At 43.3% G+C, this 17766-nt stretch overlaps 1 protein-coding gene across 6 annotated transcripts in view; it reads right to left on the bottom strand.

The window, feature by feature from the left end:
- Nucleotides 1–5516: 5516 nt before the first annotated feature.
- Nucleotides 5517–17766, bottom strand: part of LOC137423385 (BAR/IMD domain-containing adapter protein 2) — a 92214-nt gene continuing 79964 nt past the window's right edge. For 3 of the 6 annotated variants that reach the window (XR_010983690.2, XM_078774284.1, XM_078774283.1), the window contains 3 exons: nt 11401–11450; nt 10884–10962; nt 5517–7742 (listed from right to left, as the gene is read on the bottom strand). Coding sequence is in view for 5 of the 6 variants with exons in the window: in XM_078774284.1 (XP_078630410.1) it covers nt 10923–10962; nt 11401–11450 (90 nt within the window). In the remaining variant the exon portion in view is untranslated. The remainder of the gene's footprint in view (nt 7743–10883; nt 10963–11400; nt 11451–17766) is intronic. The other 3 variants (XM_078774281.1, XM_078774280.1, XM_068110494.2) reach the window with 1 other exon arrangement.

Here is a 17766-nt window from a genome sequence, read left to right on the forward strand (position 1 = left end):
ATCCTGTTCACAGTCAGACAAACAGACAGGGGTGAAAACACAACCTCCGTCCACCTTTGGTGGTGGGGGTAATAAAGCACTACAATAATTGTGCCAACCTCTCGTAAATTAATTTATACCAGCAGGTCTTCCCCCATCCAAAACCTTGATTTTTTCTACCACCGTTAATTCACCCCAGATCCACTTTTTTGAAATTTCTTTCCTAGAAGTCCTAGCAGTGTCCATGTGTTTTATACTTCTTCAACCCCCTTCCCATGTCTCCTCCCCCCAAGCCATCTCCCTCCCACAGATCTCCCGATGTCCCTGCTCTCAAATGTTGTACTTGTGTGCTTCCCCCTCTCTCCCCATCTTGTCTCCCGCTCCCTCACACAAATTGGTTCAAACATTAGTGTATAATAAGGGTGACCAAACTTTGACTGAGCAACATACCAAAATCATCATGTTGCTCTCTCAAAATCCTCAAGCCACACACCACCTTGCACTTGCATTGTTTAGCAACAATACTCCAATTTTAGACAGACCATTTAACAATGTAGTTCCTTGCTATGGTGCGTAGTTTACGGTAGATCTGAGAACCAGTGCAGACTCACTCACTGATTGACTGATGCAAAGTACTGAATGGGTGGAGTTGAGAAGCAAGAAATGTGGTTCTCAATTTTTTTTGGCGATATGAATCCTTCAATCTTGGTAAATCCCAGCCTCACCCTGTTGCTATGGAAGCATTGCCAAACAAACCTACCTATTACCACAGACAACCACTGGAAGAGGTTTAGTCTCTCGAACTGCTAGACTTCAGCATCAGCCATGTCCTCTCCTGGGCAGATCATATTGCAAAGCTAACCTCCAAAACTCACCAGACTGTGCACCACTAATCATTCCGGAAAAAATCGAAATGACAGCCTACAAAGGCCTCCTTAAAGGTAGTAATCCTCTCTCGTGTTACATGGGCTGTTTAATTTGGAATTTATAATTCTCAACATCTTTGGCACCTTCTGATGAGGTTCAAGTACGTTTGTTTCTCAAATTGGAGTCAGGGCAATGGCCTCTTTTTTTTACTTCTCCAGTCGAACAACATCTGCTCTTTTCTTGTTTGTTCATTTTCCTTGTTTGTGTCCAACTGTTGCCCCAATAGCAGTACGTTGCTTTTTGAATCCTGTCCCCATGCTCTTGCATGAGCCTAGATTTTGCATAATTTGTTTCTTTGGCGTCGTAGACCAATGCAGAATCTAAGATTTATTGCGTACAATGTGGAGGTGGAGGTTGGTATGCAACTTGTTGCTGCTTGACTGCATCCTTTTCTGGAGGTGCGACTGTGCTGCTGATGCAATTCCCCACATGACCAATCAGCTGGTTCTCATTTGCCGACCTCGGAAGGATGGCAGGTTGAGTGAACCCCCCTGGTGTGAACCCCCCTGGTGTGAAGTGAACCCCCATGAGGAGCTTAAACTCAGGACCCTAAGATCTCAAGCCAAACCACGTTAACCATAAAGCCAACAGCAGGCTGAATGTGATGTTCAGCCAAATCCAACTGTATGATGTGGACCACTTCATTTCACTTATACTTGGTATATTACAAGTCAGAGCCACAATTGGGATATTCCATGGCTTTTAGGGGGTGGCTAGGGGGAGGGGGTCCCAAATGGCAGAGAAAAAGTCCCACGTGGCAAAGAGGAAAGTCCCACTTGGCAAAGAGAAAAGTCCCACAAAGCAAAAAGAATCCAAGGGAAAATTTTGTGGTCCAGCATAAAATGTTGCAAATTGAAACTTTCACTGAAAAAGCAAACTAATCTTTCACTGATGTTTCTATTGAATATGAATGATTGGAAGCCAGTTTCGTGCACACACTAATTATTGACATTTAACAAAAAATATTTCTTCCAATTTTTGAAGCATCTAAGCCTAACATTTCATGGCTGATCAGTGATCACTCATCAGTATCAGCCAGTGTTATTTCCTGCACGCTTGGTAATTAATAGGGACAAAAACTTTTGATTGACAATTTAAATAATGAACAAATCATTCCATTGGAGCACAAACACCCATCCCATATAATTCTGGATACTATTGTTAAGAATAAGCTTTTACTTTAAGCACTTTTGCAGATAAAACAAAAACAAACCAAGACTGGTGTGACAAGTTATTGCAAAAAAGCCAAATGCCAAGATGACAACTAAAGGTCAAAATTGTGTTTTGTAGAGCATGGCATTCAAATTGAAGCAATCATCTGCATTAACGCTGTAAGCAGCCATGGTCAAGTAACAAGTTGCGACTACACCCAAGCCGACCACGCTGATTAAAAAAAACAAAAACAGGGAATGCAGGGTGGGTCCACCACTGTGATAGTCCAGAAACTGCCCTGGCACAGCAGGATGCTGCAGGATGCTGCAGGATGGCACAGCAGGATGCACAACCTATACCGGTTCCATAGCCATTAATGGATGAAGTCCAACATGTAAAAATTGCGGCAAAAATTCTTACCGAAATTTAACAACTAAAAAGTGGACTGGCTGTACTCCACTTGTATAAGCTCCAGACATTTTTCATAAAACTCTTGGAAATCAATAATAGTTTCACCATTTCCACACCCAGTTCAAAAGTCTCCACCAACAATATGTTGCGTGTTAACATCTTCAGGATGTTCCCTTTTTAACATAATGGGATTTTTTAAAATACAAGTTTCGCAGCTTATCATGCAAAACATGTATCATTCAAAGAAAGCTTATAATGTTGTAATATTGGAAAGAAACGTTTAAAGTACTGTACAGTAAGTCCTCACTTAGCATCGTCCTTGTTAACAATGTCATTGTTAATTGTTTTGTTAACAAGTCGCTGATCTATTAGAGATCATACTCGTTTAAAGTCGTTCACCATTCCGTTAAATTGTTGTGTGCAGTAAATAACTACCACAAGCTTGTCTTCATCAAAATGCCTTAACATCTCTAATTTGGTACCAAACTAATAGTTTTCCTCGTTTTAATAAAGCTACAGTATTAACCATACAGTAAATACCGGTGTATAAGCCGTACTGTAAATACCAGTGTATAAGCCCACCCAGAGTACATACAATTTCGGTCTTGTATACACCGAGCTGTGCATCATTAACATCGGTGGTTGCATCACCCTCTCAGATCTCAGGTGTTTGACAAGTAGTGATCCACCTGACCAGCTGCCATGTTTCGATGTTAAACTGATGGAAACATCTTGAAGCGCATTGATCACATCGGTGGGTCCTGGGCTGAAGTTACTCAGGTGTGCATGAATGATGTATGAAGGAAGTTGTGGCTTTAATGTGTTAATAACTTGAAAGGATTTAAAGATGTTGGCTCCGCTGAGAAGAAAGTTATCCTCGGCCAAGACAATAAAGCGGGTTTTGACGAGGTGGAATAATCCGACATTGCTTGGAATAATTAATCCGACATTGCACAACTTCTCCAATCACATGGAGAAGAACTACCAAATGAAGATCTGAAACTGGAGATGAGAAAAAAAAACAACCAGAGATGATATTTAATTGTTTAAAATTATTTAAAAGTTATATTATATATGTAAATAATGTCTTTTGTCGAACGATAATTTTTTTTGGAACCTCAAAAACCCTGCTCCCTATTTACATTCATTATTATGGGAAAATTGGATTCACTTGAAGTCGTTTCAGTTAAAATCGCACTTTTCAAGAACTTGTAACTACAATGTTAAATGAGGACTTACAGTATTCATTGGAAAGTGTTCTCAGATGAAACAATTCCCTTGAAACTAGTCTAATAGGAGTTTTAAAAAACTTTTCAAATGATCTGGTTGCTAAAGATTTTTCAATAATTCAATCTTCAATCCCACTCCTCCCTCCAGGTCTTTAAAACAGTTGTTCACCACCATCTCTTATCTTCCCCCATCCAAATCCTTGATCATTTCTACCCCCGTTAATTCACCCCAGTTCCACTTTTTAGAAATACCAACTTCTTTCCTGGAAGTCGTAGCAGTGTCCATGTGTTTTATACCTCTCCCACCCCCACCCCCTTCCCATGCCTCCTCCCCCCAAGCCCTCTCCCTCCCACAGATCTCCCGATGTCCCTGTTCTCTACTGTTGTACTTTTGTGCTTCCCTCTCTCTCCCCATCTTGTCTCCCGCTCCCATTATTATATGTTTTACGTGTCCGTTTGTTTTTTTGTGATCAATGTTAGCTTTTACACGAGCCTCGATCTTGTATACAAAAAAAAAGAAGAAAAAAAAGAGACGTTTCCACTTCACAATAACAGCACTTGCAGTTGACCGGGGCAGCTCTAGCAGGGCAGAAATTTGACGAACTGACTTGTTGGAAAGGTGGCTTCCTATGACGGTGCCACATAGAAAGTCACTGAGCTCTTCAGTATGACCCAAACTACTGCCAATGTTTGTCTATGGAGATCGCATGGCTGTGTGCTTGATTATATATACCTGTCAGCATGGGTGTGGCTGAAATAGCCTATTCCACTGATACGGAAGAAGATGAAGATGTCTGAACACAAATGGATGTGGATGGGCTTTGCATTTTCAGATGCTTTCTAGTCTTGGTTTGCATTCTTGATGAAAAAAACCCCCATAAAAAACACTTTCATCCTGATGCCTTGTACACAGGAACATTATAGTAAGTCGTTCATGGTGGTGGATTAGTGTTGCTAGATCATCTAGTTGCAAAAACTCACTTATTAATCTTGAAAGATCCCACAGTATATCTCACAAAGATTTGGCCGAGGTCAGCAACAGCCAAATTCCAGATTCCTACCTAATCTGCACCGGAACTCACCCATGGTCACCAGTCTATGCCTTTTGGGTAAAGTGAGCAATGCTGAGAACACTTCCGTGGCTCAAGATGTTAATGGCAGCTTGAGTGCCCTCCTTCGGGACATCTGTCATTTCAATGAGACAGCGTGATCCTTCAACGCATTTTAAAATACTAGGGCATTGCCCGTACTATATCTATATCTAAAATTATATCCCCCCCCTCTATTTACATGAAATGGTTTGGTCCAAAGCGAACGGCTTGCGAGTACGGTGACAATCCCCCCCCTCTATTTACATGAAATGGTTTGGTCCAAAGCGAACGGCTTCCGGAGTTTGGTAAAGAAATCGCCATCGCGTGCACAAACGCGCAGGAAAGCGAATGAATCGGAAATTCGTTGTTATTAGTTTTAAAACATAGTTTAACGCCAACATAGTTTGCAAACGTGAAATAAATGAATACGCTCTCAAATGTGCCATCCGAGGCAGAGTGTGTCCGCCACGTTCGGCACACGCGATAGTTCGCTGCTCTCTGATTGGTTGAATCGTTTTTTGGACATAGCTCGGTAAGTAATTGTCCGATTAATATGAAACCTTGAAAAGGCACATCCTCGGGTCCCCAGCAATATACCTGGCAAGTTAAAAGTATATCGGACCCGTGGTTGTCGAGAAACAGCGGTCACAGACAAACAGACGTACAAACGTACAAACGTACAGACAGAGATTACTGGAATTATAGATAGATAAAATATTATCATTCATTCTAGTTCGTTAGCATTTATTGATCATTTGCAATGAAAGTAACAAATTATTGCAACAACAAACCATCTGAACATTCAAGTCTGCACAAGAGCAACTTTGAGATGCAGGATGTCACATGGGGAAAGGTAGCCATTTTGAATAACAAGGATATCAGATTTATTTTTTTTAACCTCAAAACGTAAAGCCTAGTTAAAGCACATTGGCATGGTGGAGAATGACCAGAAAATACAATTTCCTTCCTGCTTCAGATGCAATTGTACGAGATTACCACCAATTTGAATGGGTTCCATATTTCCAGATACATTTTAATGCGAAGGCGAACTTGTACATCATTCCTGAAGGAAGGAAATGTTATTTAGTAGATATTCCAACATTATCAGCCCTCAAAAAGTCCCAAATTCCTCCTGCGCCGGATATTCCACGCATGCAGTCATCGCTTTGCAGTGTCACAGAATTGCGGATAAGCTGCATCAACATGGCTACAGAAAGGAATAGATATTTGCATTTCAAGGTTATGCGGTTCCACTTAACTGGAAAATTCGCCAAAAATACCAGACTGTGTTTCACCGCGAGGTCCCTTTCAACAACCAAATGCATCACCAAACCTCTTTGCGCATGGAAACCACCACAAAGCAAAACTCAATTCTTATTATCCCTTTAACACTCGTATTTGTACTTTCCCCAACGACCCTCTGCCTTCTTTGACTCAAAGTTACATTCTGCTTTAAATCACCAGGAGCACAAACCCTCATGTTAAGTATCTGTTTTAAGGTCAGGAAATGGTTTGCAAAAGACTTATGATGCAATACAATTTCCTTAAGCACAAAAAGATCATGGCATAATTTGCTGCTATGTTCAAAATTTTAGTTGGATTTTCAACCACTGTCATTTAAGGGGTTAATGTAATTCAAAAAAATAATATTTTGCATAATATAGCCGATACTGTGCTTTACAAGTAAAAATGTGAGACAGAGCAGTGAACTTGTTAACGAGAGAATATCAAAAGCTTAAACGAGCCTCCCAAGCTTCCCATTCTTCCTCTTCCATCAAAGTATACATATATTACATACAAACATACATAGTTAAACATATACGATTGCCGGTTAAAGGTAAATGCAAGAAACCTGCGAGCCGCAGGTGAACAGATAAGGCCTCATGGTCAAACTCTCTTTGACGAGATTATACTAACCATCATAGACCTCAGGATTTTCTCTTTAACTGGATTGAGGCAAACGATGCTCATAGGAATGAAAACAAATAAACTTCTCAAAAGGAGAGCTAAAGCAAATGCGGTGCGAGTGTGTGACACGCTGCGCGTCAAAATCACTGCTACAACTGCATCAAAGTGCAACGGAAGGCTTTTCCGTATTGTCGCCACTGTTGTGCTCTATTCTGAAATATCCAAGAAATCCCCACATTCATAGCGGAAATGAATAATAATATATCATGCATTTCACCTAAAAAAAAAAACGACTCAAAGTCTATTTCAAAAAATTGAATTTTGGTGATCTGTGAATATTCATAGATCGCCAAATGGAACATTGGCATTTACTTAACCTATATACAAATCTTTGGTTATAAACCGTTACCATGTCCACTGGCAATATTACAAGTACAATATCGATTTTATAACAACTGATTGTTAAGTGAAAGCGATCAAAATCGGCAATAATCATTGTTCCATCACAAGTGATAATAATCATCAAGGGAATGCCATTGGGTTGACGTGACGTCCTTGTGGAACGGAGAAGAGTAGATTTGCTGAGCAGAACGACAAAGGCACCCATCTGTATCCGACAGAACCAATTCCATTTCCCCACCAGGAAAACCAATTTTGATTGTTAAAAAGCATGGTTCGGTAACGTGACCTTTGGTCCAGCCATTACAAAAAATTGCACAATGTCCACAAGACGATGGAATGGCTGCTTTCAAGGCATGCGCGCGGCACTCTATTAGCAGGACGCTATCGTTTCAATTGCCCGGTGCTGAAAGTGGCTTAGAAAACCAGAACTGTAATCCACATGCAACAGGAAACAAGTCGAGAAGAAAGAGCTGGGTGAAAAAGAAAAAGAAAGGGAGGAGACTTCCGGTTCAAGATCGAGCTGCATTGAAGCAGGTTTTGATGCTCTGTCCTGGTATCCCTTTCCAAACATCAGTCGATTATTGGAGCTGAACGATCATTGGTAAGTGTTGGTTTGAGCTTGACGCTGGTGAAGGGGTTACCACTGCAAGAAAGCAGAACAAAGAAACGGTTAGAGGCAGGTATGTGCTGGCCTCAATTTGTTTTAACATGCTAACAGAGACACGTTTGTGTGTAGGACACGACAGTTACTCCTCTAGAGCACCTAACAGTCAGACAAAAACACACACACACGCACACTGCTGACCTTGTGACGACACAGTTCACATATTTTTTGGAATTACAAAGCTATTTGCACAAACTGGATAAATTATAAATGAAACTATTTGATTTAAATGTGTGATGGATCATTCGTGCCAGATTTAGAAAACACTTTTCCCTTATGGAACGCAAATTAAAAAAGCAAGAAAAAAAAAATGTGTCAAAACACAAAGATCGGAGACGGTGCGAATTTGAAACAAAAGTTGCAAAAAAAACCCATCGATCTCTGATGCTTGTATCCTCGTGCCGACCGCACTCCCAGGGCACAAATAAAACTACCACGATGAGTGGTGAACTTGGAAGGTGGGAAATGGTAAAAACATCGCTTCATCGGATGCTCCGCTCGATACAACAGGATTACTTCCAGAAGGTGAAAACTGAACGTAACGACAATGTTGAGTCAGAGAAACTAATTTTAATTTTCGAAAACATCGTTTTATATATATTTTTAATCACGAAAGGGCCGAAAATCTGGTTCAATGCTATAAGGACCATTTCAAAGCACAACCACATAATCCACAGCAAATATATCTATCAGTGATGCATGGTCGACAGACACAGACAAATACACACACGTTATGGTTTAAGGGTTCATTATTAGTAGCAGTGTGCATCGACTGGACAATGCAGAAAAGTGAGACACACACGTTAATAGGGTTAATGTGACGGGCGGCAGCAAAACGATTGCATGAAGCAAGATGTTTAACGCGTGCAACATGTGCGCTCTGAACTCATGAAGAGAACATGAATGAGAACAGGAATTGATACAATCCTGACAGAGGTTATACTTTAAGCTAAGAAAACAATAAGGAACAGCTTTTAAAATTTTATCATCCCCAGATGAATGGGCAAACAAAGGTAGGTAAGCTGGGGGGTGGGGGGGGAGGTGGGAATGGGGTGTTATCTCAAGGAGAAGTCAGAGGTTCAAGTTCTCTGAAGGAGATTCATAAACAACATTTCTGAAGAGTCTATAAAAGAGGCTTAATTGGGAGGTTTGATCATAATTCATTTACCAACTTTGGTGTCCTACTTCCTCATTAGGATGATATGAGCTCAAACACAATAATTAGGGTGTAAAAGGGATTTCATCCCTTACTTTGATATCAATTCATGATCCCAACACAAAGGCCTACTCTTTTTCCCAATACCACAGTGTTATCTAAAGCATCCACGCCGTATTACCAGTTCTTCTTTCGACAGAAGTTCCAAGGCGGCGGTATTACCCGTTCTTCTGGAGACAGAAGATCCAAAGCAGCACTATTGCCAGTTCTTCTGGAGACAGAAGATCCAAAACAGCAGTATTACCCATTCTTCTGCAGACAGAAGATCCAAAGCAGCGGTATTACCAGTTCTTCTGGAGACAGAATTTCCAAAACAGCGGTATTACCAGTTCTTCTGGAGACAGAAGATCCAAAGCAGCGGTATTACCAGTTCTTCTGGAGACAGAAGATCCAAAGCAGCGGTATTCCCAGTTCTTCTGGAGACAGAAGATCCAAAGCAGCGGTATTAACAGTTCTTCTGGAGACAGAAGTTCCAAGGCGGCGGTATTACCAGTTCTTCTGGAGACGGGAGATCCAAAGCAGCAGTATTACCAGTTCTTCTGGAGACAGAAGATCCAAAGCAGCGTTATTACCAGTTCTTCTGGAGACAGAAAATCCAAAGCGGCGGTATTACCAGTTCTTCTGGAGACAGAAAATCCAAAGCGGCGGTATTACCAGTTCTTCTGGAGACGGGAGATCCAAAGCAGCGTTATTACCAGTTCTTCTGGAGACAGAAAATCCAAAGCGGCGGTATTACCAGTTCTTCTGGAGACGGGAGATCCAAAGCAGCAGTATTACCAGTTCTTCTGGAGACAGAAGATCCAAAGCAGCGTTATTACCAGTTCTTCTGGAGACAGAAAATCCAAAGCGGCGGTATTACCAGTTCTTCTGGAGACAGAAAATCCAAAGCGGCGGTATTACCAGTTCTTCTGGAGACGGGAGATCCAAAGCAGCAGTATTACCAGTTCTTCTGGAGACAGAAGATCCAAAGCAGCGTTATTACCAGTTCTTCTGGAGACAGAAAATCCAAAGCGGCGGTATTACCAGTTCTTCTGGAGACAGAAAATCCAAAGCGGCAGTATTACCAGTTCTTCTGGAGACAGAAAATCCAAAGCGGCGGTATTACCAGTTCTTCTGGAGACAGAAATTCCAAAGCGGCGGTATTACCAGTTCTTCTGGAGACAGAAAATCGAAAGCAGCGGTTTTCTTCTGTAGACAGAAGATCCAAAGTGGCGGTATTACCCGTTCTTCTGCAGACAGAAGAACTGGTAATACCGCCTTGAATTACTTCCCTATTTAGAGCAAGCTTTCACCAGTAGAACAAAATTGCACTGCTTTACACATTTATCCACCAAGCTACTCCCACACAAGCTAAAGACGACACAAGTGTTTCATTAAGCAATAGTGAAAATTAAAACGTTATTTACCAGGCCTAATCTACACAAGCTCATTTTAACCCCCTATGCCTATAGATAGACAATAATAAACCTTTTGCTTTAGGAAAAAGTGTATACTTTAGAAGATAAATACAAATACAAATTGATACATATAACACCGTTAATAGTATGTATTGATCCAAAATAAGGGCACAGTTATTGGCCGAGTTAAGACGACATTTTTCCAATGCAGCAATTGTTCACAACCAATTCAGCAACAAAATGGGAGATTAAAACAAGAACAAAGATGCAGACATTGCTGTAGTCTGACCTTCAACAGCACATCGAGAAAGCAAAGTGAAAGACAGACTAAATTCACTTTTGCTTTTCCTTCTATAGATCATGCAAGACGCTTCCTTCGATGTGCTAAGTGTGAGGTTAAGCAAAGAAGCATGCAGGTGAGAAAGGTTAACTGGGCCACACCGGCACCAGGCACAAAGCCACCGCCAGCCGTGGTGAGCGGGTGAGAAGCCGGCTTCGATAACTTACATGGGGCTCTACCCAGCCTCTGTGTGCCCCCTTCACCTATCAGAATCTGGCACTAGGCAAATCTCCATCTGTGGAAGGGCTGTAAGAGCACATCGTGATCACACCGCTGTGGGAACTCCAGGGTGAGGACCTTCATTATTCGTGAACAAAAGTTATGAGTTAAATTGAAAAAAATCGAGTATGTTCAAGGGAAAGCTGGTGAATAATGTTAATATGCATATAATGTGCATTTACGAAACAAATCAAGTAACGTGTGTCAATTTGCCCAAATGAAAGAAAAATACTCAAATCAAAAAATATCCTTTAAATTACCTCAAACTAACGGGGGATGAAGATTTGATTTGTGTCTCAAAAACAGTTAACTCACGATTGCTTCGTTAACACTTTGGGTCGGCATCCTTATAAATGGAGAACGAAACTAGCCCCAGCAAGTCCCACGGGTAGGGTGCCAACATGACGTATGAATGAGAGGAGCAAGGAGGATGCAAGGAACAGAAAGATGAATGACAAAACGTACCTCAAGAGGAAAGGTGCGACGGCATTGTTTCCTCGGCCAGGCTCAACGGCCTGAAAAACACAGCACGTTGCTCGAAAGATTTCAACGTCTCCAACGGGTAATACGCATTTTTGTTAGGCATTGTAACCACGGGTTTTTCATAAGATCCCAAATACAACTTCATAAGCCGAGGCATTATTCCGATAAGCAAAATGGATGAAATCAACAGGACGTTGATCGAGGGAAGCTAACCACCATGGGAAGCAAGGAGAAGCTGACGTTTCAGGCTGTTAAACCCTTCGTTGGAGGAAAAGAGATAATATTGTTCCATTTGTGTTCTGGTGAAGGGTTAATGGTTGGCATACCCCAATAGGCGCTGCATTGTTGGATCACATTTGGGAGAGAACATGAGATGTTGGTCAGAGATTGAATCTGGCATGTTGTATTGTCTCCAATGTCCAAATTTCATGATTTTATATATTTATTACCTCCACCACCTAAGGTGGACGGAGATTATGTTTTCACCCTTGTCTGTTTGTCTTTGAACACGATATCTCAAATGTTGTGGCCGGATTTGGACGAAACTTGATGGACAAGTTGGGAATGTCGCATGGTCGAAATTATTACACTTTGGTGAAAATGTGGATCTGGATACTAGAAATTTTCAGGAATTCTTCACCATATAGTGATAGGGCCAAAACGCTACATAGCAGGATATACCAAAGAGTTGTGGACCTGTTATGACAAAACATGGTGGATGAGTTCGTTAGGTGACAAGAACAAGCCAATTAAATTATGGTTCAGGTCCGAATCCACCAATGCAGATCTGGCCTATCAGTGGGATACAAAACAAACAATTAAGCCTGGCGAGGTATGTGGTCTACTGAGTACCGTTCTCGTTTAATCCTTCTAGCATGTCAGGTTTGCATGTCAATTAACTCTCAACTTGGTCCCTTCTCCCTTGTGCTGGTCAAAATCTCCTCGAATTCTGTTATGCTGTTCCATGTTTGAATAAAAAAACCTATTTGTCGATACCATAGTTACACTGAAAATCACGTCCATAAAGTTGGTCTTCTGGTTGTTCCTCAAAGTCCATCAGGAACGCACTCTTCAGCACCCTTTCATATAATGGGATTTTTTTTCATATATTGGGATAATGATTTTATATGATTTCATATAATGGGATAATGACAGATTTTTCACACATCTTTCCAGGACATCTTTCTTCTCTGAAGTGAATGCAAATGAGCATTTTGCAAGATGTCTTGTGAATGGATTTCATGCAAAGGATTTCATGCAAATGGATTTCATGCAAATGGATTTCATTCAAAATTTCATTTGTGAATGCAAAGGATTTCATATAATGGGATAATGACAGATTTTTCACACATCTTTCCAGGACATCTTTCTTCTCTGAAGTGAATGCAAATGAGCATTTTGCAAGATGTCTTGTGAAGACACGTCAGAGGTCAGAAGCAATCCACAGCTACTTTTCTCTCCAAACTGACGACAAGCAATGCCAGAATCATTGTTACATATACAGAATGGGTTGTGGCATTTTGTGGAATCCATGCTGCATGTTGGTGCACTTTTCAGACCAAATAAGATCCCACTCACTATTTAGGCCCTTCTCTAACTTATAATGCAGGGACGCATGTATCCAAACATGCTAAAGATTGGAGCAGTCAGACCACGGTTATCATATCAGCATTTCCGCATAGCTGAGTAGAGTACGTATTTTTAAGTTCCTGATTAATTCATGCTCAAACCCTCACACAACAAAGAAACACACATTTGCAGCAATTCCGAAGAATTCAAAAAGCCACAGGGGATTGACGAAGCATACCAAAAGGTTACATTTTTACAGATATCTATGGTAAATGTCGAAAGGAATTCTTCAAATTTAAAACTCGGCAAACATGGCCTTTAGATAGACAACTAAGTTAGTAATCAGACAGTGCCATAAAAAAAAACAACAGAATCTGGAGTATGATCTTCAGGTTTTTCTGACCAAATCTCCCTGCGACTCTGCAAAGGTGCATGCCTGAGAGTAGGGCAAGACAAATTTGTGGCAAGTATAAGGCTCGGCAAACAAAGACATCGCATGCCCTTCCCACCTGCTCACCACACCCAAGGACGAAATGGATTTTAAAATTTTTTTAACAGGACGTTGATTGAGGGACGCTAACAACTTAGATTAGATTTTTTTAATGCCGTGAACAAACTTTGGTACATCACGGGGGGGTGAAGGTTGTGGTCAAGTTTCATCGAAATAATGTTTGTAGTTTCAGAGGAAAAAGCAAATTACTATTTTGGGGGGGTCAAACCTGGATCCACTTTGACCCCGGTAAACCCCCTTAAACCTCGATTTTTTTTATTTATGCGGTGAACATAATTTAGTCACAACATACCAAATTTGGTCACAATCCCATCAGCAGATTCGGAAAAGAAGTTGCAAGTGTTTACGGATGGACGGACTGACTGACTGACGACGTGCCATCGCATAAGATTCCCTGAACTTCGTTCCAGGTAAGTTAAAAACACAATTTCTTTTTTTTTTTTAACTCAATGGATCTTCAGCTCTTGTATAGAATGTTGTGGTTTTAAAGATGTGTTCCACGAGTAACAGGATCAAATTACAGCGATAGGCAAATGTTTCGGACTTAAGCTAAGTGCCACCTAGGTGATAATGCAGGTAACGTTGCCCCTGAATGAAACAATCGGTTTGTTATACAATATTGTTGTGGATATGAGGATTGTGTTTTTTTTATTGTGTTTTTTTTATTATTAGTGCTTTATTCTGGACCCTCCTTACTCCAGTTATGTATAAAGGTCAAAGGGCGTCCGATAATTAGTCCATAAAGCAATCACGTCAGCCAATCATAGATTTCCCCCTTGTTGATAGTTATATCTTTATTATGTGCATCAGGGTAAGGCCTTGTCTTCCATTAAGATGACACTCCATTGCACCAAGTGAAATAAGATAGATTCCCTTTCATTCCCCATTCCCACTCCCAAAACTTATACTGCCAACTACAATAGCCGCCATTAAACATGTGCTCAGCTCGGGGAAGAAGGGCGTGCCCGCCCATCGTCATCAAGGGTGGAGTCAGAGGGCCTGTGCCCACCAATCAGGGCCAAAGCGAGCTCACCGAGGGGCGTGTCCTGAAGGCCGGCGGCTTGATCGCCAGAGGCGCTATAAAAGCGCGCGCGCAAGGTACTGCAATAGGATATCCATGGAAGCACAAAGCCTGCTATTCGTCGCCTTGCTCGCCAAAGTTGGACCAAAAAAAGGAGTTAACAGCAAGAAGCCTGGAGGAGTTGGACAGGGAGACGTGCGTGTTGTTGAGTTGAGTGGTTGGACCAGACGAGTCAGACGAGTCCTGGAGAAAGCAAGTGACGTCCACGCAGCAACACAGCAGCTTCAGTAACCGCAGCTTGGGGCCTGGACGGCAGTTTTGAGCGGGGCCGCGAAGGAACGGCAGCTGCCAAACGCGCCGATCGTGCTGCAGCATCCTTGGACCTTCCTTTCCCTCCAGCCATCCACCTCCTGCCTTTCCATCCTTCTTGTGTACGTGAGTTTGTTCTGTTTGTCTTGTCCCTGGGTTAAGTAAGACTGAATAGATAAGCTAGCGATTTTCACTGTGTCTGAGTTCTTCTGTAAATTATTTTATTATCCTTCCTTCTTCCTTGGTTACTTTTGGTTGTAAATAGTAAAAAAATTATATTCGTATTCCCTACTTCTGTCTTCTTCTTCTTCACATCCGTGTCGCCTTTGTCTTTTCCCCATTGAATATCTGTGGCGCGATCCGGCCAACGTTCGGGGATCGGGTTAATCGGGGTAACTGTTAGGGCCGCGGGGCCTCCGCTCGGCAAAACCAACATCTTATCCGCGGTCCGTAACAATTGGTGTCGGGAGCGGGGTCGGACCCGAAGCGCGCTTAACGCGCTCAAAATTACGAGCTGCCAAAATTTGTTTTGTTTTAAAGAAAAACCCGAATTTTGAAATCGCGCCATGGCTGGTCAAGGCGACGGGATGTCGGTGGGAGAGATAGACGGGGTAGAATCGACCCAGGACCTCGGGGAAATGTATGTGGAGGAGGGCAATGAGGAGGTGGTTGAGGAGGTGTCAGGCGCGCAAAATGGCGTCCTCGCGCACGTGGGTGCAGCGGCACCAAATTTAGTGGCGCCCGTGACCGTAGCAGCATTGGTGAGTTCGAACCTTTTGCTACAAATGGAGGCCCTCATGCTAAAAATGGAAAACAGAATAATGAACGAAAGGAGGGCTCAGGGAGAAATGTTGGGAAATCTAATTGAAGGGTGGTGTAATAGAATAAAAGGGGACAAATTTAAGGACATAACTGCCCAGGCCAAAGAAGTAAATGGGGGACTGGCGAGGGACAAAGTCGCATATGAAGTAAGGGAAGCGGAGAGGGACAGAGACCGCGGGTTGAGCGAGCAGGACCCAGGGGTGCACGAGGAGGTAACGCGGGTCGAGAAGCGCTGGTTGAGCGAGGCGGAGGAAAGCGCGGGTAAAATGTCGGGGGTAGAAATCGCGACACGGGGTATGGAGCAGCCGGCGACCGCTGAGGTAGAAGAGGGTGTTTTATTAAAGCCAGCGGTCGTCGAGGGGAATAAAGAAAAAGCAGTAGTGGGTATAATTAAAATTGAAGAGACGACGGAGGTAGCCCAGGAAGCGGAGGAAGGAATGGAAACTGTACAAAGTCCGTGCTCACATCACGATGCTGTACTCATTAATCCTTATAAAGATTTGCAGGTGTTGGTGCAGAGAGGAAGAAGAACCCCGAAGGTGAGACGGGCTGCATGTGGTGCTGGGAGATTTTGCAGGAGGATGTTTGGCGACAAAAGAATTGTCGCGCGATTGGGGTCAATATGGCACCCGGGCGTTGGTGAAGCATCCCGTGTGAGTGGAAATGGCACGCGTGTGAAAAAAAAGTGTGCGTCAAGGGGTGACCGTGCTACGAAGCGCGAGTGTGGTACCGAGTGCGAGCGAGAATGCACGTCGGGGTGTACGGAGTGTGACACAGCGAGTGAGAGCAATACGGAGTGTACGTGCGAGGGTGAGTGTGACACGGAGAGTAAGGTGGTGGTGGAACGTGTGCGAGGAAGCACACCTGAGTTGGTGGTAGCGCGAGTGCGAGGGAGCACATCGGAGCGCGGTAGTGGGTGGATGCAAGAGAGCACGCCCATGGTGAGTGGTACGGAGTACGTACCGAGGGAGAGTGCGCAAGACGGTGCGCGAGGTGTGTTAAGAGTGTGCGGACGGTGAGTGTGCGCGAGAGGTGTGGTGTGTAACAGGGAGTGCGTTGGTGGAATGTACGGACGGCGTTGGAACGCCGGGTTTTGTGAGGGTCAAAAGGGTCGCGTGTGCGTGTGGGCATGTGAGTAAAGCATCGACGTTGGACGGGTTAGCGTTTAGGGCGACGGATAGCCGATGCGAGCACTTGGGGCGTGGTGCGCTTTGTTGGATGCCAGGCCCGGCGCGGATCGATATTGCGTCGCTTCTCTTCGAAGCGTCGTTGCCGATTCGGGCTTGGCCCCGCCCCGCACGGTCGAGTCCAGGCCTTGTCGGGCGAGGCGACCGGTCCGGTTCAAGGGCGAGTGGGAGGAAGCGGAACGGTGCCCCCTGGCGGGGGCGGGGTTCCGACAGGGCGAGCCTCGGTCATCGGGCCCGGGACCGCAAGGTACCGCGCCGAGATGGTGTGTGGAATCTCGGCCGGACCAAACCACCTCCCTTGAACCGAAAGCAGGACGGATTTGACCTGCAGGCGACCAAACCACCCGAATTCATTGCTCGGCTTTGCGAAGCCGAGTTTTAATGATGTGACGACGCACAGAGGCTAGGATATAGCGAACTGTGATGATGATGATACTGATAGTGTTTTTGATCCGAAATTTAGAAAAGTGAATAGAATTGGCAGTAATTGGAAATTTTTTGATTGGTTGCAATTGGGTGAGCAAAATTGGTAGTTAGAGATACCCGATGTGATGGGATGGTAACTCTGCCATCTCTCACAACGGGGGCAAAGGAGCACTAGGTTATGGGGTTTATGGCAGTGAAAACTAGCCCGGGAGGGTTAGGATATAATGATAGGGACCTAGAAGATGACCTTAGGTAACGTTAAGATTAGGTAGTGACAATGATACCTGTAGTGGGGACGCAGGTAGATTAGAGTGGATGATAATGACGTGGTATGTGCTTAGTTTAAAGGGAAGACGGGGAGCACTAAGTTAGCAGGGCAACAGGTAGTTCAGATGATGCCGTGTGAGTGTTGGAGGTGTATTCAGAAGTGTATTGTGAAAAGTGTGTGAGGAACAGGTGTGATTGCACAGGTGTGCAACTGAACAGGTGTATGGAGCAGTGTA

This window comes from Myxine glutinosa, chromosome 3 (assembly GCF_964187855.1).
Source record: "Myxine glutinosa chromosome 3, kmMyxGlut1.1, whole genome shotgun sequence".
Taxonomy (NCBI): domain Eukaryota; kingdom Metazoa; phylum Chordata; class Myxini; order Myxiniformes; family Myxinidae; genus Myxine; species Myxine glutinosa.